At 35.6% G+C, this 21,500-nt stretch overlaps 1 protein-coding gene across 1 annotated transcript; it reads right to left on the reverse strand.

The window, feature by feature from the left end:
- Nucleotides 1–4,631: 4,631 nt before the first annotated feature.
- LOC128172278 (uncharacterized) lies at nt 4,632–13,404 on the reverse strand. Its single transcript, XM_052838073.1, has 4 exons — nt 13,156–13,404; nt 7,132–7,902; nt 6,800–7,021; nt 4,632–6,679 (listed from the first exon to the last, which is right to left on the reverse strand). The coding sequence occupies exons 2-4, from the start codon at nt 7,844–7,846 to the stop codon at nt 6,393–6,395; spliced, it is 1,224 nt and encodes a 407-aa protein (XP_052694033.1). The 5' UTR covers nt 7,847–7,902; nt 13,156–13,404; the 3' UTR covers nt 4,632–6,392.
- Nucleotides 13,405–21,500: the final 8,096 nt, after the last annotated feature.

Below are 21,500 nucleotides of genomic sequence, written 5' to 3' on the forward strand. Positions count from 1 at the left end.
ATCCCCTCCCATCAAGAGCTAAGTGGACCCCGGACTGGTGGCTTGAGACGATGACATATAATTATATGTATGCTATTTACAATAGCATATAGAATATGGATGACAACAGTTGGTAACTAATTATAATATTAATACTCTCTGTCAACATCTCTATACAACCAGCACGCGCCGAGACTCGCATTTCTTAACTCCCGTCCGCAATATGAATCCGCGGCTTTGATGAGGGAATCTTTTATTACGCCATTAGCATAGAAATATAATACCTAGATAAACCGTTACAATTTTATTCAAGTGTTATTTTTCTTCATTCAAAAAGACATCAGGTGCGTGTAGGCAATATTCTTGAATGACATACTCAAATGCTAATTTCAAAATAAGAATTGAATTTTGGGAGTTGCTACATCAATTTTTGATGAAAACTTTGGTGTGCAACTAGCTAATTAAGGAACTATCTATGAGGAATAATTCTGTTTTCAATGTCGGGAGGTGTAGTCCGAAGTTTCGTATTTTGGGGTTTTTTGGGGTTTTTTTTTCTTTTCTTTTCTTTTTGTTGGGGGGGGGGGGTAAGTTATTTCGTGAATGTAAAGGTTGTCCCCTTCTTACCTAACCCCTCTCTCCCAACCCGTGCAAACAATTATCTTTTTTATTCAATCTTATTTATCACTTCAACTCCTTCTGTAAGAGAGATTTTTTTCGGGTGTGGGGGGTGGATCAAAAGAGGGTTCTACCTGAACACTAGTTTCTTACCCAAAAATGAAAACCGAGTTGTGCTCCGTACAAGATCATCGCCATTACAATAAAAGTTTGGCGTCTACAGGTGATGTAAGTATTGTTTTTATCGCCACAAAAAGATCACAGAATCCATTTCAACAGCACGTTTCGTCACCGATAAGTGAAGTAAAACATTTTCGATATTTGATCAAAAGCCTGGGAACTTAAAAGTATTGAAGTATCACACAATTATAACTCATAGTCTATGACAATAAAAAAAAGAGCTGTATTAACTTGATAAATATGTCTTCACTTTTATAATTTCGCTTTCCGTATATATTTTCTTTTAAAAATATTATCGCCAACATGCAATATTGTAAACAAGGTAATAAAATAAAATTCTTTGCCGCTTTTTAGTTCCATTTTATATATAACATGTAGGTATTACAGGTATATATATATATATATATATATATATATATATATATATATATATATATATATATATATATATATATATATATATATATATATATATATATATATATATATATATATATATATATATATATATACAGGTATTGTTTTTGTCGCCAATGGTTCAATCAATTTGGGAGCCTTAGGTGCAAATGCAAATCATTGCTAAGGCAGACGTTTTGTAATTGAAAATGCTTTCGGTGCAGAATCGCTCTTTAAACTCCAATACACATCGTCTTTACACTAACTCGTACACCGCCATTCCAATAGAATAATGTATGTCCGGAAACTAGAGACATTTCCTTTTCTTTTCTGTCGTAAAATTTGATTTTTTTTTCTCAGAGTCCTTTTTTTCTACATGAATCATTATTTTTAATGAGGATTTTCCGTGATTACTTTTATAGGATAATTATTGACGGAAAACCAGTATATGCGATATATCAAGTTTCCATGTCGCCAAATCCATTTCCATACATACACAATGGCCTCCTGTTTATAACCCCCTGTCTTGATAGCAATGAAGCAACAACAAAAACATGCTTTTATAAATAATGATTCGTGCATTTATCAGGTTTTTCCGCACCATTACAACTCCATCATGAAAATGAATTAGAGCCCTGTAATCTGAAATAATCGGTGTTTGGGTCCCAGTACCCCAATGTACTAGCCGTGCAATTTGAACGCAAGCTTCGCTTAAAAAAAACAAGTCTCGCCGAAACGGAATACATGATCCGAACTATACTTATATGACGCGATTTACAAAAATCCATATCCTTTCAAGAGACGTTTGACTTTTAATAACGTTTTTCTTTGTGTGTGTTTTATATGAGGCGCCGGACCCTCCCCTCTCCCCCGCCATGTTGACCACATCTCGGTCCAGTCAGGGGCCGCCTAGGTCATTTCGATTAATAACAACCAGTATAATCTCATGAATTATACAGCAGCAACCCGATTAATGAGAGTCGAAATTCCATTTTGGAGTCGCCATCTTTTTCGGGGTTATTGGTCAACTCTAAAATTTGCCAGTTTGAAAAAGAGATTATAGTCAGGGATGGAGAGGGGTTCTTGTGGCTATAGATTATAATTATTCAGGAAGCGTACAGTTTTTCGTACATGAAGCCCTAAGTGGACACAAGTTATACATGTAGTTTAAAGGTTTAGTTCATAATGACCCTGGGTGAACACTGAGATTTGTCTTTATCCAAGTATTAAATTTATTTAATTGTAATTCTGCTTTGTATTAAATATTGTTTTATCGCTGTTGAGTTGTTGTGTTTTGTTTGTTTGTTTTTGTTTTTGTTTCAATCTCCTGAGTTAACATAACAATATTTAAATTTGTGTTCCATCATCGGCTATTTGTGTTAATGTAACTTATGTTTCGTTTTAATCTGTTAAAGTAAATATACGACCCACTGGAAATAGAAAGATAGGTTCTTACGAACCTAACTTGTTTAAGCTGAAGTAGACCAAAATGAGTTGCCCAGTTCATCCGTTTAAATCCTGTTGTTACTTACTTTATACCTTTTGTGTTTGAGTGGAGAATGATTGTGTAATAAATAAGAAGATACAAACACGGGTGTAATCCGGATCAGCTGTTACACGGATCAAATAACTTTCCCTTGAGTCTAGTGGTATATGTAATAAGTTGTAGCAAATATAATAAGTTGTATTACATATTGTAATAAGAAGCAGTGGTACATGTAATAAGTAGTTGTACATGTAATAAGTTGTAGTACATGTAATAAGTTGTAGTACATGCAATAAGTTGTATATAACATGCAATAAGTTGTATATAACATGCAATAAGTTGTACATGTAATAAGTAGTATAAAATGTAATAAGTAGTATAAGATGTAATAAGTTGTATTAAATGCAATAAGTAGTATACAAATGTAATAAGTAGTAGCACATGTAATAAGTAGTAGCACATGTAATAATGAATATAATTAATACATTATATGGATTGAATCCAAATTATCGTTTGAAAAAAGTGTACGGAATGTTGTTTTGAGGTTTACTCTTGTTTGTTGACGCCTTGATCTTTGGCAAACCAAGTTTGTAGCGGAAATCAAGAAAGCGGAATACCAATAGCAGAAGATTTTCCTTTAAATCATGAACATTGAACACGAAAAAAATACTTAAATCTTAATGACGAAAAAATGAAATGGTGTCAGGAATAAGAACTCGATTTTTCCCCCGAAAGACACAATTTCTTAGAAAATATGAACACCTTAAAATTGTTCGCGTGTTGGATCGATACATATCCACTGTTTTAGTACAATGTAACAATAAACAGTCTCTGTTCGAAGGAGTTGCTCTTTGAAGGCTGACTTTAAGGTATAATCAAAGTACTGAAGAACTGACGGGAGTTGATTTTGTCGATGTATATTTATTTAAAATCAATGATATATTTTTTTGCATGACAAGTACACGTATACGTAGTTTCTAATTTGAATTACGCATATTTTTATAATATGAATTTTTGAACTTTTTCGACTAGAATGTCGAGAAACCTCCATATGAATCATGTTAAATAATATTTAAAGATATAATTAATTCAATCAAAGTATGTATCAGTGGTAGAAATATTTCTCGAAAATTGTATGGATCCAAGCAATATTGAACTATAGTCTCGTTCAACCAAACGCTCGGTTGACACCGTAAATCTCCGACAAGGGTTTACGGAGACAGCCGAGCGTCGAGTTGAACGAGACTATATTGAACTCTGGCGTAGAAATACATACGACTACAAAAAATATTTTAATTGTTCGTACCATTTAAAATCTGACTATTTTTAAGGTGTATGTAAATAAGTTTCCTTGAAAAACAATGCTTTAGCATACATCACATCGAATTCATCAATTATTTTCAAGAACTAAGTCTTGTCAGGAGCAATGATTTGTGCTGAGGTCCAAACACTGTTTCACTTTCGGTTTGTCCGAGTGACTGCATAGGAGAGTTGATTAAAAATCAACTCCCAAAAACTCATGATTAGCACATTATATATTACGACGTGTGCCTCGATCAAACGAATGTAAAGCAAAAAGGTTCTACAGTAACTGTCAAAGGAAATAAAGCGCCCCTGTTACATTCTTCGCTTTTTTGTCTATACCTTTGTATATTAATCGCTCTTAGGATGTGTTACACAACAAACCAACAAACTCTACATACAGTGTACATAGGTTATCTATTCGTCCAGTTTGCTAACATCGGTTTGTTTGGGTCGGTAAATACGCAGTAGTAAGTTTTGCTTCCCAAAGGAGTTACGTTTAAGCTTCGTATAGTTATGTTTTTATTGCTGGATATAGTTATATAGTTCTGGAAGGCCGATACTTGGTCAAAATTAAGTTTTTAATAATCGCAATTTGATTTATTCTTCTCGGCATGTCAAATAATGAAAAGTTCTTGTTTGCTATATACATAAAAATAAGCAATAAGAATAATATAGTTGTTCATCATTTTATTTTCAAAATTATAAAATGTAAAAAACAATCCATAAATTCATTCAATGCAAGTATATCATTAAAATAACTTATCGAAGATTTGGACGGATTCCGATAAGGGTTATAATAGATTGCTCACAATCTAAAGATGAAGGGTGATGTATAGAAAGTCACGTGATGGGAAAAGAGGCGTTCGAAGTGAAAGCGCCTGCATGTACTTTAACCGATACGGTTATATGGTTAAAGATCAAGGCGATCCACAACGAACAATGTGATGAGTTGATATATTCTACCGCTAATTATTATTATTAGGTAATCAATAAATGAACCACACAAAACTTGGACGGCGGGTTGATAAGGTTTTAGCTCAGACGTGTAATTAGTCTGGCGTGAATCCTACACTACATACTAAAGATAATGAATATTCAAAATTATAACTCGTTATACCTAGCGAAATAATTGAATACTAAGTGTGCCGTTTGTTTCTAAACAAACGGCTATTTTTAGTAAATTACGTAATGGCTATATATAGATTTGGACGGAGTGCGTCTAAAGAGACAGAGATAAAAAATTAATATAAAAACTCGCTAAGAGAGACATTAAACCCACTGCAAACTCAAACAAAAAACCCAATCAAGTACAGAAAAAGAAAAGGTCAAAATGGAAAACCTGTTAAGAAACCATTGTTATACATCACCATTTCCCATAAGAGCTAATGGACTTACACAGCACAAATCATCAAGTTTTGTTGACATTGAACAACCAGTCAATTAAGTTTTCGAGGCTTTTTCTCCAAAAGTTTGAAAACAATAAATAATAGATATAAAAACCGGTTACTCTGATGAATAAATAGATAAAGTGATACAAGAAATAAATTACTGGGAGATCTATGTACAAATCACAGATTATATCTTTCAAAATTCACGTGGTATTAACCAAAATATATATATGAAAAAGCGAGAGAGACAACCTTTTCTCAATAAAAATTAGCAATAAATTAATTTCTTTAAATAGGTATAGAAAAAATAAATACGACAGAATTATATTTCTCGGATATAAGTTAAAATCTAAACTCTACTGATTTGTTTCAGAAACAAGGAAAATAAATACTCTGGTTTTAGTAGAGATAGTTCTAAAGTGTTAGGACTAAATTCTCTGCTCTAAGTTCTGTACACATTTTTATATCACAGCCAATAGAAGAGCCATACAGCGCCATCTTGTGGCAGTCGACTTCCGGCACGGTCTCGCACTTAATATCAGGACCGCAGCAAATAGCTGTGGACCAAAGCAGTAGATAACGTGACAAAAAATCGACTTGACCAGCAAGATGAACGTCTGTATCTAGGAATGTTTAAGTACAATCATCTGAACACCATTTTTTGAACACTGAACCTCGTTTCCGGTTCACACACAAAAAAAGGACCGTGATAAACAAAGCACGGTATCTCACAAGAGAGACAATAAAAATATTTACAAATACCGTGTACTTATTTTGAAAGTACATTTTCACTAAAAAAATCACTTTGTGAAAATTTTCATAAGGCAGTTATTGTAGCACATAATAGAAACTCTGTATAAAAAACTATATTAAAAACATGAACACATTTATAAGGTTCAGATTGCAAACATGGTTTGAACAACTGACATTTCTGACCTTGCTGAACACATTATTTTGAACTCTTAAATAAAAATATAGAGTCAACTTAAAAAAAGATGAAGGTAGTCTGGACGGCGAGGGACAATATGGCGACGACTCAGGCGTCAGAATTTGTTTACATGGCGGTGCTCGCAAATATTCTTCATGTTTTTTAGGACGGAGAGCGACTCATTGATGATCGAGTTAGTCTCAGAGAGTTCCTTTTGAAATCGAACAAAACTCTCCGCGCTACCATCTTGCCGCCTAATGTTCTTGTACGCATGCTCAGCCATCTTCAGAAACTCCTTTTCCATCAGTGCGCATGTGCAATTATCCGTTGCTACGTCCTGTTGGTCAGTAAACCTTCGCCAATTTAAATCATTCTCGGGACGAAATTGGTTGGGAAAGAATTCTGAAAGAGAACAAAAGGTCGTTAATTATTAAAGCTTTATCAAAACATACAGTATCTGTTATCATAATGTAAAAAACAATGTAAGAATCTGTATTTGCTATTTGATACATTGGTCTTTACCATTTCGTTGTCTTTTGAAACTGTCCCTGTCACAATCTGTGTCGCATTCACAGCTGCAACAGTCCGAGGCTTTCCGCTTGCGTCCTTGACCTTTGATCTGAGACAGAAGTTGAAGGACGAGTCGTGAGGTATGTTCTTCTTGGTCGTCTTCATTGACTTCCCTTCTCTGTTTACAGGGACTTCGGGACCTCTCGGATGAGTAATACAGATCGTCCATTGTGCCTGCGAATATTGTCGAACATATGAACCATATACTCACTGCACATTTTCGAATGTTCGTTCGAATTAAAAAAAGAAGAGGTCTAATTTTTTTTTATCTGCTGGTCACTCACCTGATTTCTTGCTCACTGAGCATGCGTCAAAATTGAGTTGCTTCCGGGCACGTTCCGTCTGCCTCTCGTCAAATGTCCCGTTATCCACAGTATCCGAGTGACGAGCACGGAACATCTCTTCCGAATGACTTGGACTGGGAGAGGGTCTCCGAAAAGGTGAGATGACGTCAGACCCGTAACTTTGTTTGGAGGGAGTTAGTTCTATGGATGAACAGTCTTTTTGTGATGATTTAGGGTCGGACGTGATTGTTCGAGGAACACAGTACACAATTTCATCGTCCCCTGCTACGTTCGGACCCGGATCCGCCATTTTGCTTTCTGACCTCTGTTGGTTGGTCAGTGACGGAGAGTATCTGAAGTTAATGGCGCTGTTAGAGCTGGAGGGAGTTAATGGTGACGATGGCGGGGTGCGTGATTTCGTTCTTTCCGCCATCATCCAGTCCGAATTTTCTCCGTAAAGAGCACACGAAGTCTTATTGATTTTCGGAGAAGGAATGTAACTTCTGGCCGCCATGTCAATAGATTCCCGGTAATCACGAGGAAATTTGAACAAATTCCCGTCCGATGGTTTGAATGGTGATCTGATGTCCGGAAAACATCGTTCCACTTCCGAATCTTCCCGACTCCGTGCGGAAATTTGTCGGAACTTTTGCAACTGTTCCATGAGTTCTCTTGGAAATGATGAAAAGTCGAGGAAAGACTGCTTGGATTCCATTCTATGTGGAGAGAGGTTATGTTTTTCCTTCTGATGATTTAATGCTGACTGTCAAACTGAAATTGGAAGAAATAAAAAAAAGTCGTGAGAAAAGTTGATATAACGAGGGCATATTATGAAACGCTATTCATTGATTCCGCCCATGCCTAAATGATTCGAAATTAGAATTTGAATGGCGTTGAAAAGAATCTGAATTCTGATCATTTCAATATAAGTCGGATTACTAGTTGAATGAACGCAGGTTTCTCCCCCCGAGTTTTACATATCCCCCGTATTACCTAAGGTATAAATACCGACTTGCATGTTTCTGTACCCAGGATCTATTAATAGAAAACCCAATTATTGATCTCCATCGCTTACCCCGCCCTGTTAGATTTAATGACATTATAATGTAGCCAATTGTTCTGCTAAGTGAAAGCGTTTTAATGTGTCGTACATCAACGGCTGCATTGATAGCTTTCAATATTTAGTAACAAATTCGGTTAATGGTTCTTTTGTATTCTTAACAGTCTGTAAATGCAGTACAGGAACGTTATTGCGGTTGGAATTCTGCGTTGACAGGCGCTTGCTAATTATTCCATTATTTACACACGTATTGACAAACATTGAGGTGATCCTATGGTTAACAATAGAAACGGTCTTTCGGACAATTACTGCCGTTTTGTTTAAACTTTGACATCAAATGCAGGTATTGAAAGTCGATACGTGGAGCCTATCTACCTGGGATATTGGCGACTTAGAAATTTAGCAATTTTTATCATCAATATGTAAATATTCAATTATTTCTTGACGGATAAACGTGCGGTCTTCTTTTTTTTCCTAGAGAATAGACCTGCCATTTTGAAAATTGATCAAACTTATGCACAGAGAGCATAGGGACACCTGATCCCTGACCATGTTCTGTGGAATTCAGATGTTTCGTCGATGAATCAAAGATTAACAGAATGACCACAATGCCATGCCGAAAACCGGGGAACAATGGCGAACAATAGGCAGGCGTACAGTTATAGGGGAATTTAAATTGTGTCAAATCGGATTAAAAACTTGATATTTTTGTATGGGCTTTGGAAAGACAATAGACGACAGGCAAAATAACCCGGAGTCTATGTATGGTGGAGTCTATCAGAGAGATCGTTTACACCGTCTTATAAACACTTGAGTCAAACATGTCAAGCTTTTCAAATTCTCGTTCAACATAAACATAACTTTAATTTGTTACATTTCACAAAAGAAAAAAAAAAAGAAGAATTTATTATTATGAGAACGAAAGTTTTTTACGATTATGTTTATGTGTCAAAAACTACTTTTATATACAAAAGACGCTTAGCGCATTTGTGCTTATCGGTGTTTTTTAACATAGAAATTTAATTTATATCGTAAACGCTTCTGTGATTTTTACGACATCGTTTGTAAATCATTTGCTTAATATGCATTACGTGAAGATGTGATGCATGGTCAAATAAGCGCTTTATTCAAGATGATTGCCCAATGAGATCTTTAAACGGCTGTTCTCACGCTCAGAAAAATAATTAAAAGACTTTTTTCGCTATTTCTCATCAGATCTGACTCAAATCATCATGAATTGCGATTTTCGGCAGTTTCATATATACACACAGGTTTCTATCGCAATGTAGACCGTGGGATATGCGAGTCAAAACTTTTTTCTGAATTTTAGTCCTTTTTACGTAACTGAGAGAGAAAAAATCTACGCTGTGTTATCATGAATGAATGGTTTAGAAAAAAATACCTCAGGAATTCAAATATCAAAGCGAGGAATTATATAAAACGATAAAATACCGTTAAGAATGGTAATAAAATGATATATAGGCTCAAGTCTTTTCAAAAGATGTTAAGAAAAGGTTCAACGGTTTCAAAGACTTCGTGTCACGTTATAAAATAGTTCTCTTCTTTTATGCACTGACAAAGGCTCTTTAAGTGCTATTCCTTGACGCACTCCATTCAAAACGGATTTTTTTCTATTTGGGTGTAAAAACATGGAGAAAAGAGTTCTGTAATTGATTTTTCCCCTTGTGAAATAAACATATCTATCTAATAATACTGATAAATCTGATAACGGAAATCTTATTTCAATATCGCGATGTCTCCTCTTTTTTATTTTATTTCAAGTGAAAGCCGGTAAGGGCGTGTTATTTTTCATCCTTTTTTTTACTCTATCACAAGAGTACAGCAGAGGTTTTTCATTGCGTCTGAGCCTGTGTAGTTGACGTCATAAATTTGCATCCCCCTTTGCATGATGACTTGCGAGAATAGAAAGTGGGGGTCAAAGGTTATACTAATGTTTATTTAAGTCAGAACATATTTTCCGTTATCAAAACTGTAAAAGTACAAAAGCTGTCTATTTTGAGAATCAACGTTTTAAGTTTTCGAGAACTTTGAAACGGATGGGGTAAAAATCAAATAAAGATAAAATTGTTGAATTACCAAGCCGATCATAAAAAAAAATTCAGCATTTATGCTAAATATAGCCAAAGGTTAGGATTTTTATTAGAGGTTTCGTGTAACAATTATGAATTTCCATCTAATCTACGTAACACTTCCCCCTAACTTCTGTTTCTGTGTCAAGAGTCAAATTTGCATTCCTCCGCTTGGAGGTTCTCTCCTTAATTTATCTTTGTGAATGACCAAAGATCAATGTGCGCGGATGTAGCGAACTTCCAAAGAACAAGATTTGATAATAGATGTCCTTGTATCTTATCAAGATCGGGCTTATGTGCGTGCTCTCAAAAACTCCGCGAGGATATTAATCAATCTTGCAAAATTTGACTTCATCTCTCTTATATTCGTAGCGTTAAAGTTTAAATAGTTCTAATCTCTTGCTTAATTTGGTGATTTATGCGATCGCGCGTGACGGTTCTTTATACTCTGCGTTTACTAGCGGTATGGAAAAGGGATTATGCTGAGCGAGCAATAGTGGCTGGTCCCCTTCTCCGGACTAGGGCATGCAATATATACCATGGTGCCGTCTTCGTAATAAAATGATAGAGCCTCCTTAAGTTTAAGTAGATTTGGGAGAAGCCGTAGATAATACAGTGTGAGAAAACAGTGATTTATGACCTCTGTCCCCATCTCGCGGAGACAATCTCAAGAGTCTGGGTGATAAGGACAAGGTCTTGAGTGTGTTTACTAACATTATGGAATGTCATCAAATCATCTCCTGGAGTACTCAACACTGATGATTAAATATAGTCCGGGTGGACTGGGCGCTTTGGACTTGATTTATCTATGTCTGTGTCTATCGGTTTGAGATGACCCCTCCTTGTCTGTTTGTTTGGCATACGTTATAATGAGATTCCCGTGTACGTCGGCCGTGGATTCCATAAACATTTATATTGCCCTAAATGTCGTAATTCAATCATGGCAAATTTATTGCATTCGGATGAAAACGGAGTTTTTAATGAATTCCATTTGATCACCGTCTGGAAACTCAATCTATACTTTAATTTTTTTTACCCCTTTTCTTTGATTGCTTTGCGATATGGTGTGAATATATTTTATTTTTTTTAATTCCATTTCTCAGTCTATGTAATTTATATTTAAATACCAGTTTAGTTCTTACGTTTTTTTTAGTGGGTTGTTTTGGAGTCAATAAGAAATGATTAACAACCAATGCTTTTTTGTGAAAGTGCCGTAAGCAACTGAAGACTTTGACAAGTTCAAACGAAGGCTTAAAGACCAATTACGTATCCCGACGTGTTCAAACGCACCTGAGGTTTCTTAAATCGGATTGATCAATTAAGAGCTATTGAGAAAGAAAGGCTATATACCAATCTATTCACCCATTTATTATTATGTATATCCGCAAACGGAGATTAAATCGAGTCAACCCCCTTGGGTACTATTACACCTATTCAAAGCATAAAAAATTAAAAGCGACAACTTTTTTGTTATTATCCTCCGACATTTAAAATATTAAGATTTTTTTAAAAACGGAGAAAGGTAAAAAAAAAATACCTTTTGTGAGTTTGTCAACGAAAGGGAAAAAATGTTTGCAAGGTTGTAGTATGCATTTAAAACCATAGAAATGTGAACTTCAAATGAAGTGCATTACTTGAAAAAAAAATCGATAGGTTGTTTTGATTTTTTAAAAACATTTAAGAGTCCTACTCTGGGTTTTTATTTTGGAACATTGAGGTGCCACGCACTCGCGTACTTTGCAATTTGCCCAGGTAAACGTGTATTTTTTTTTCTTCTTTTCTGAATGCGCGGACTGTTGATAAGAAAATCGACTGCGGTTCGAATTTGAATATTGATTTAAACCCTTGCGACACGGAATGGATTTTCTAGATAGCATTTACATATCCTTATAACAGCCGATAAGATAGCGTACAGGGGGGACGTAATTTGATATATAAGAATAGAGGGCTCTGGCTGATACCGACTGAAATCTACCCGACCCCCGTCCCATAGAAATAAAGTTTGCATTTCAAATATTTAAATAACATTATCGGTTTAAATTGATAATGTCGTTTGGTCGAGATGATAATTGCCCGGTTTTCTTCTGTCGTCGGGAACAGGTTTATAGACTGAGATGGGGCCAGAGGAAACTCGAGCCAATCTACGTTTGGTCCATATGGACCAATTACAAGGAGGGTCCCCATTTACCTGCGAAATTGTGTATTAGGTATCACCTACCTCTGCGACATCTGAAACCGTGCGCGCGTGGAGAGAGAGAGAGCAGGTGCATAATTATTATTCAAAGGTTTCTTATTCAGCAGATATGATATATTATTCCGTTAATTGCTTGAGCCCCGTAACGTGAGTCGGCGAAAACCTGGTACGTAACGGTGCTATATGGTGGAATGGAATCCCTGCATCTTGTCCGATATTCTCTCTGTGAACATCTGTATGCATAAGCACGGTTGTGATTCGTTCAATTGTTGATCATTTTTATATTTTGTGAATGTTTACCCACGTCTTCTGTGTGTTTTGCATTAAAAAATTCCTTAAAAATTCGCCGAAAAATAGTTTAAGTGCACGGTGATATTTATGCATTTACATGTGATTTGCAATGAGTTTACCCTTTTCCCCGCAGGAAGCATTTTAAAAATGTCATTTTGGCCCAGAACGGAATTAATGACATCAATTTAAGTTTGGTAAAACTTGATTTTTAATTAAAATGAAGAAACACCTTTCATAACTTTTCAATACTTTTGCAAACAAGAATTTTTCAATTCTTCACATTCAATGTTATTCCATCGAAATTGCTTATAGCAAATGAAAATTTTAATCTTCACTAATTTGGTGAAATGAATCAAAAAATTAAATTTAAAAAAAGTGTAAACATCTACCTTTGAAATGAAACTTCATCTTGACTTCTTCATAAGAACATGTTCTGTATAAGGTCAGTCGTATATATAGGTATATAATAATCCATTGCACATGTTAGTCCGTTAAATGGTTCCCTATACAGAATACAACGGTGTGCTTCAATGGGGTGCCCGGCGTGCGAATAACGGTAGATCGACGACTCGGCTCTTTAAATTGCCTTGTCAGGGTGTACCGTGCACCTATCCTGACAAAACAAACCGTTATGTGTCTCGGTATAGGTAAACCCCACGTGGATTTAATACATATACACACACATTTAACCGGGAATCAGTCATCCGTAGAGTGAGGTTCTAGCACTTACACACGTCAATCATCGCCTTAGAAACAAAAGATAAGCCCCGCCTACTTTTTAACGGGTGAACGCCTCTTATTGGTTGATTAGGATACGTTTGTTACCATGGACCGCCCTTTTTGAATATTGATTAAGATAAATGCGGAACTCTTTCGGTTGACATGTCCGAGAGAATATGATGTCGTATTTACATTTTGAAATTTAAGTAACCCTTGATCAAACAAAACGAGAAGAGATTGTCCGTCAAAAATTTAAAGTATAGCCCCTGCATTATGTATGCTTTGTCGAGGCGATTCCTCCAAATGGAATGTATTATATTTTCCCATCCACGAGGGTTTAAACTCTGATAAAAGGCGTAGCCCTTCTATTAAAACATACACAAATATTGATTTGGCACTAAGAACGGTTGAGATATTTGATTTTTCTAAAAACTACACATTTTTGGGGGCCGCTTACGTGCCCTGACAAGAAGTTCGGATTTTAATAGTAGATAATAAACCCAATAGCGTCTTCGACCTACTTAAGAAAGCATGGTGTATTGAGAAATTTCCATTTCGAGTGCTGAGAATTTTGAGTGAAAAGGACTTTTCATTTTAAAACTCGCAGAAATGCACTTGATATTTAAAAACAATTTTCATATTAAGTCGAGATCTTTGCATGATTTTGCATATCAAAGAAAAATAGCACTTCTAAATTCGTTTTAAAAAGATCTGAGTAACTTGGAAAGAAAAACATTAATCAAAAGACAATTTTTTAAATTCCGATAATTATTCCATTTATTCAGGTTATAACATGAATAAAAAAGGTAATATTTGAAGCAATATTTGCAAAAGAATTTAGAAACAGACTCAGTAATATGTATTATGATTCTTCTGAAACCTGAAACACAATTAATTAGAGACTAGTAATTGATAAATTGATTAAGCATTGTGTTTGTGCTTGTACCGTTGAATTAATCTTGCATCTGCCATCTCACAGTCACGTCAAATAAATAACCTCTCTCTCTCTCTCTCTCTCCCTCTCTCCCTCCCTCTCTCTCTCTCTCCCTCTCTCTCTCTCTCTCTCCCTCTCTCTCTCTCCCCCCCTCTCTCTCTCTCTCTCTCTCTCTCTCTCTCTCTCTCTCTCTCTCTCTCTCTTTTCTCTCTCTCTCTCACATACCTGTAACATGTTTCCTGCTATGTCTCCTTTGCTTTTTTGTGTCGAATTCGGTGTTTCCTTTGAGAGACAAATTATGATTCCTTTATTTTTAAATGTTGTGTATGTCAGGTATTAAATGTCATGTAATGCATCTTTACCTGCATGTAGGTTTGTACGTGTATCTAGCGCACCCCCCACACACACACACCAAACCCTAACCCCTCCCCTTTATATTTACATTATTAGAGTAGACTAAGTAATCACCCCATTCCCTCCGATAACATCACACACCATGCATTTGATTCCAACTCACCGCTATCCCCATTTGTCATAGTTTAATTTTGAATTTCTGGCTATATGTAAATGAAAAATCTACAATATGACAACATATAAATTTTGTATAAAATTTAAACCCATCCAATTGACTGAAATATTACTTACAATATGAACAAATTTATGTTGGTCCCAGCTGTTATGGAGAAAAATGTGTTCATCCACCGGCATTTTGCATCTCATAGTTGTTGTCAAAATTAAAGAGTTTATAGACATATACCTCCATGCACTTGCCTTATGACTGCACATTGCCTTAGTTTTTCAACCATATAATTATTTTTGAGATATTTATTTTTTTCTGGTTCGTAAGTTTCACTTTTCAAGTATTTCCCAGACGTTTTCAATTTTCTCTCCGAGCGATTTAAACATCAGATAAGAAAGATGATAAAAACATATGCGGGTGTTGGCAATTGTCATTTTGCAGCAGTTTTGCTATAAATCTTAATAAAGCTATCGAATTGCAATGATCTTCGTCTATTTTCTTTCTGTGGCGAAAATTTCCCACAATTTATGAACAGACCAAAAAAACATTGAATTGAAAATAGTAAATCAGCATACATAATATTGTGAGTGCAAAAACTAGTCCATCTATTTTACTGAGTAAATGTATATATATGTATGTATATATATACGAAGCTTTGACGGAGAGACACAATACATGTATTATAATAGAAAAATATATTTAAATGATCTCATGATAAATTTTGAATCATACCAATTTTAACTATATATTAAGAAAATACCAAAAAATGATGATAATGATAAATTTTGTTCAGTAACTGCAACTGCTGCGCTAATTGTTGTAGAAAGGTGCTTTTTCTTTTCATGTTTCAGCAGGTTTTTGTTGTAAACCATGAATTTGCACAACATGCTCCATGGAACCTTATGCTACTATGAAACTTTTAAATAATAGAATTAAATCTAACGACACGTGTCACTTTAATTAACCCTGGATTAAACAATTACACGGTACCACGCAAAGTAGAATGTTTATTTATTTCAATTTAATTAATTTATTTATCTACTAATTTTTTCACGGACATTCAACGGAAGTGATGTTTGTCATACCCGAAATTTTATGAATCATTTTCAACGAAATCACTTCGCACAAGCAATTTGTGTGACTTCATTTTTCATCAAAAACAACAACGAAACGAGGTCTTCTTGATCAATTTGATACTAATACTTATCTAATACTAAAGAACTGTGTGATTTAGGGAAATATTTATATTATGCAAACAAGCATTGAACTCTTAATGTAAATTATCAAAATTGATTATGTACACTTTTTAGTGTGTCCAGTATATATTGAATACCGTCAAAAATATATAAAAAAGTATTTTTATGAGAAACCATCGATTTGTTACAAACTGTTTAATTGTTGCAATTGCTTAATAACGAAAATTTTAAAGATATGTGTAACCTCGGCAAATACATTTACTATAGTATGAAATTAAGAAACGATATATGTAATTAACTTTAGATGTCGTTCTTTTGATTCTCTTCCCCTTTACTTACGTCATTTTTCATATGTATGTACAATGTAATAGGTTCTCCTGTAAAATACCCACTTCTGTACTTTACTATGTTTAATTTGTAAAATCTGATGAGCTGCAAAGCTTAAAGAAATAAAAAAAAAAATGAGTGAATGAGTATGTCTTACTGTTTATTTAATATGTATATGTTCACATGTATAACCTATTTGTCTCTTGGAATAAAGAACTTGAACTTGATACTGCAACTCGACTAGCTGCAGGTCTGTAGCTCCCGGTCTGAAAAATTCGGATGGACGACCTGGGTCCTCCATCCGAATTTTTTCAGACCGGGAGCTACAGACCTGCAGCTACAATTCGACATCCTTGTTGATGTAAAAATAAATCAGCATATTTTCAAATAGGTACAGGTAGTTTAACCTTTCACGTCTGTACCGGTCCAGTTTGACATGTAAGCCAACTTATAACTTCATTGTAGCGTCATTTATATTTTTTATTTCAGATTTCAATTCTAATGTAAACATATCTAGAGACAAAATATATACAATGCATAGAAGCCTACCATCAATATACAAGCTTATTCATTACTAATACTTGTGTATTTGGTTTTCAATAACTCGTGCTCATAAAGCAAAAACAAAACATTTTTCCTTTCTGAAAATAAGCAGAAAGTCACACACGTGAGAGGGTTGATTTATTTGTTAAAGATTGCGATGTTTTATTGTTTTTTGTTGCTTTTCCTGGTTAGGGCATTTCCAAGAAAAAGAAAATAAATTCACTTGGCGTTTGTATGAATTATACAATTTGAAAATAATACATGTAGGAATTATAGTCGGTTTTGCAAAGTTTAATAAATAAAAGGCTTTAAGAAAATTAACATATTTTCAGGGTCTGCATATTTTGTTTAAGTCACGAACATGCCAATTTTATACATTAAATGGCCCAAAATTCCTTTTTTGTGTAAGCACTTTCTTTTTTACTTCAGAATTTGGACGGAACAATAGAGAGAGAGAAAAAAAACAAGAGAAAGAGAGAAAGAGAAAATTAAAATCAGGAAGGGTGAAGTTAAATCGAAATCATAAAACGGTCGTAAAGGAGATATTTTCTTCTTCTTTTATAACCAACTATAAGACTTTAATATCACGGATTTAAAACTGTACACCACTTTTCGCCTACTTCCTAATTGGATTTCGTCGAAAAACCGGCGAGTTTCATGCGTCTTTTCGCGCTTCTGGGACAATGTCGCCACACGTGAAGTAAAGGCGAGGGATGGGAGGCGAGAAGGGGAACAGAACGCCCAGGTCAAACAGAGGGGGCAACCTGACTGTAATAGACCCCCCCCCCCCCCCCACACACACACACAACACGACCCCTTCCTCAGACGGGGCGTGCAAATATTGACTCAAGGAATATGAATATCGTAATTGAAAAATTGAAAATGAAAATTTCTTTTAAAAGATGTAAGTACATTGATTTTCTTAAGTGGGGCGAATTAAAAGGACTGTATTGTTGTTATTACTGAAATGATGATGATGATGATGATGATGATGATCTCAGCGATGACGACAATAAAAAAATAACAAAGTCAAAAAGATTATAGATTTGTGATTTAAAAAAAAATAACCATATCGAAATTAATGAATAGTTTAAAAACCGTTAAGCTGAACATATGCGTTATTAAGAGCGTTATTTAAAAGTATTTTCCTCTTTAAATTGAATTATGCATCGGTGGTGGAGGGGTGGGGGTGTAGAAAATGGCGTCAAGGCGGAAATTGTCCCAAATAGTGAACTATCAAAGCTGGCATGCCTCGACTTGTATTCTTGTAAAACTATAATCATATGCATTGACGTACGTAGAATCGACCAATAAATATTGTGGTTATGAAAATAAGAAATAAAAAAAAATTCCAACTTTAGGTTTTTTCCTTGGTTCCCTCTTTTATTAAGAAATCCGAAGCCTTGGTCCGGGTAAAGGGAATGATTAGTTCGTGATTTGTGGTTTAATCCCTTTAGGATGGAAGAAAGCGAAGCCTAATGTATTAATTTTCAATGTAGTAAACAATTTAATGGTCCCCTTTTACCGTGTATATGTATTCCGTCACGGTTTTGCTTTTTTTACTTTAAAAACTCTAACTGGATTAATGGATTTGGACAATCTATTCGCAATAAACTTAACAATTTAAATACTTGTTATTGATGTTTTAATGTATTACATATTAAATTAGTTTAAGATAGCGGGCAATAATGTAAAGTTATTCGGGGTTCTGGGCCTATTTACGGAGATGTACAGAAAATCGGGATGTCACCGACCGTATGTTTTTATGTCGAAGGTTTTCAGTTTTAGCTGCATTTAGCTAAAGTTGTCACAAAATCCGGTAATGCGTTTTTAAAAGTAAAACATCATTATATGCTCATTATATCTATACCATTGCCATTGAATAAAGATATTTCTGTTTTCTATTTGGAGTAGCGAGTTATTGGAGTTATGAATTTAATGAGTCACCGCATACTTTTCGCACAAAAGTCTGGAATGGTTGTCTTTTGAATATTTTTTTCAAATGCACTGCAACCCAGGAGTGCATGTCATTCCTGTTTATAGCCATCTTAAAAAGTACAAGGGCCCTCGTGTTTTGTGTATGTGGAACTATGGAGGAGTTTCGATGTTTTACACCAAATTATCGATGACATTCAGAAAATATTTTTTGCTATGAAAACCAGCATTCAATGATTTATATATGCATATTGTACCATACATAATACAAACTTTTGTTTTACGACTGTTGGCTTGATTTCAGATTTCAAGTTTGTGAAAACCTGCATCGTAACGTAGTTTTCTTTTTTTTTTTTTTTTTTTTTGGGGGGGGGGGGGTAATTCGTGCAATTTTGATTAACTGACTAATGTAAGTATCAACAAAGTTATCTTTTTGAAAATATAGGTGAGCTAGCGCTGTAGCCATGTTTATACACACAAAGGAAGGCTTAACACGTGATTGTCGTTTCATTTCTCGGATTTTTCGTGTGATAGACTCAAGCCAAAAGCCAAATGAGAAATAATTTATGAAAAATTAAAAATTAAAAGATCATATCTTGTTTTTTCGGACATACTCTAAAAAAGATAGCTGCAGGTCTGTAGCTCCCGGTCTGAAAAAATTCGGATGGAGGACCTGGGAGCTACAGGGCCACCCATTGAAAAAATTGTATATTTATTGCGCAGAAAAACGTGCGCTAGTTTTCGACTAATTTACCTTATTTATACTCAAAATCTTTGAAAACAATTAGTACCATTAAATTCTTCATGCAATTTACTACTAATATCGTCTCTTCACTTGCCTCGGATAGTCTTTTAAACACCATCACCAGTCTCGTAAATTCATGTGGTGCACTTTGTTTACATGTAAAAATGGCGACTCTCGATCTCGATGTAAATTCAACATACTCGATTTTCCGAGGTCGGTAGCGTGTTTCGGAGAAAGTCTGAGGCAAATAAAGAGGCGATATCAGTAGTAAATTGCATGAAGAATTTAATGGTACTAATTGTTTTCACAGAATTTGCGTATAAATAAGGTAAATTAGTCGAAAACTAGCGCACGTTTTTCTGCGCAATAAATATACAATTTTTTCAATGGGTGGCCCTGTAGCTCCCAGGTCCTCCATCCGAATTCTTTCAGACCTGGAGCTACAGACCTGCAGCTATTAAAAAGATATCCTGGGTTTTCCCCTGAGCTTGCCGAAATTATCTAAGAAGGTGGTAAAACTGTAAGCCAGAGATATAAACTGTTGAAGATATCACAGCTAGTGATGTGTACGGTTGTAGATATCACGGCTAGTGATGTGCACGTTGAAGAAAATCACCGCTAATTGTGCACGGTTTTATTATATTACAGCTAGCGTTATACACGGTTTTAGGATATCACAGCTAGTGATGTGCACGGTTGTAGAATATCACAGCTAGTGGTATATACGGTTGTTAGATATTACAGCTAGTGATGTGCTCGGTTATAGGATATCACAGCTAGTGATTTGCTCGTTTTTACGATATCACAGCTAGTGGTGTGCACGGTTGTTAGATATCACAGCTAGTGGTGTGCACGGTTGTTAGATATCACAGCTAGTGGTGTGCACGGTTGTTAGATATCACAGCTAGTGGTGTGCACGGTTGTTAGGTATCACAGCTAGTGGTATGCACGGTTGTTAGGTATCACAGCTAGTGGTGTGCACGGTTGTTAGATATCACAGCTAGTGGTGTGCACGGTTGTTAGATATCACAGCTAGTGGTGTGCACGGTTGTTAGATATCACAGCTAGTGGTGTGCACGGTTGTTAGATATCACAGCTAGTGGTATGCACGGTTGTTAGGTATCACAGCTAGTGGTGTGCACGGTTGTTAGATATCACAGCTAGTGGTATGCACGGTTGTCAGGTATCACAGCTAGTGGTGTGCCCGGTTGTTAGATATCACAGCTAGTGGTGTGCCCGATTGTTAGATATCACAGCTAGTGGTGTGCACGGTTGTTAGGTATCACAGCTAGTGGTGTGCACGGTTGTTAGATATCACAGCTAGTGGTGTGCACGGTTGTTAGATATCACAGCTAGTGATGTGCACGGTTGTTAGGTATCACAGCTAGTGGTGTGCACGGTTGTTAGATATCACAGCTAGTGGTGTGCACGGTTGTTAGATATCACAGCTAGTGGTGTGCACGGTTGTTAGATATCACAGCTAGTGGTATGCACGGTTATAAGGTTTCACAGCTAGTGGTGTGCACGGTTGTAGAATATTACAGCTAGTGATGTGCACGGTTATAGGATATCACAGCTAGTGGTGTGCACGGTTGTTAGATATCACAGCAGGTGGTGTGCACGGTTGTTAGATATCACAGCTAGTGGTGTGCACGGTTGTTAGGTATCACAGCTAGTGGTGTGCACGGTTGTTAGGTATCACAGCTAGTGGTGTGCACGGTTGTTAGATATCGCAGCTAGTGGTGTGCACGGTTGTTAGGTATCACAGCTAGTGGTGTGCACGGTTGTTAGGTATCACAGCTAGTGGTGTGCAC

The sequence above is a fragment of the Crassostrea angulata genome, chromosome 2, assembly GCF_025612915.1.
Source record: "Crassostrea angulata isolate pt1a10 chromosome 2, ASM2561291v2, whole genome shotgun sequence".
NCBI lineage: Eukaryota > Metazoa > Mollusca > Bivalvia > Ostreida > Ostreidae > Magallana > Magallana angulata.

Coding starts and splice junctions, on each gene's coding strand:
- LOC128172278 (XM_052838073.1), bottom strand. CDS start 7,846: ATGGAATCCAAGCAGTCTTTCCTCGACTTTTCATCATTTCCAAGAGAA. Junction 7,022..7,131: donor CTCAGTGAGCAAGAAATCAG/GTGAGTGACCAG, acceptor CAATATTCGCAG/GCACAATGGACGATCTGTAT. Junction 6,680..6,799: donor TTTCAAAAGACAACGAAATG/GTAAAGACCAAT, acceptor GTTCTCTTTCAG/AATTCTTTCCCAACCAATTT.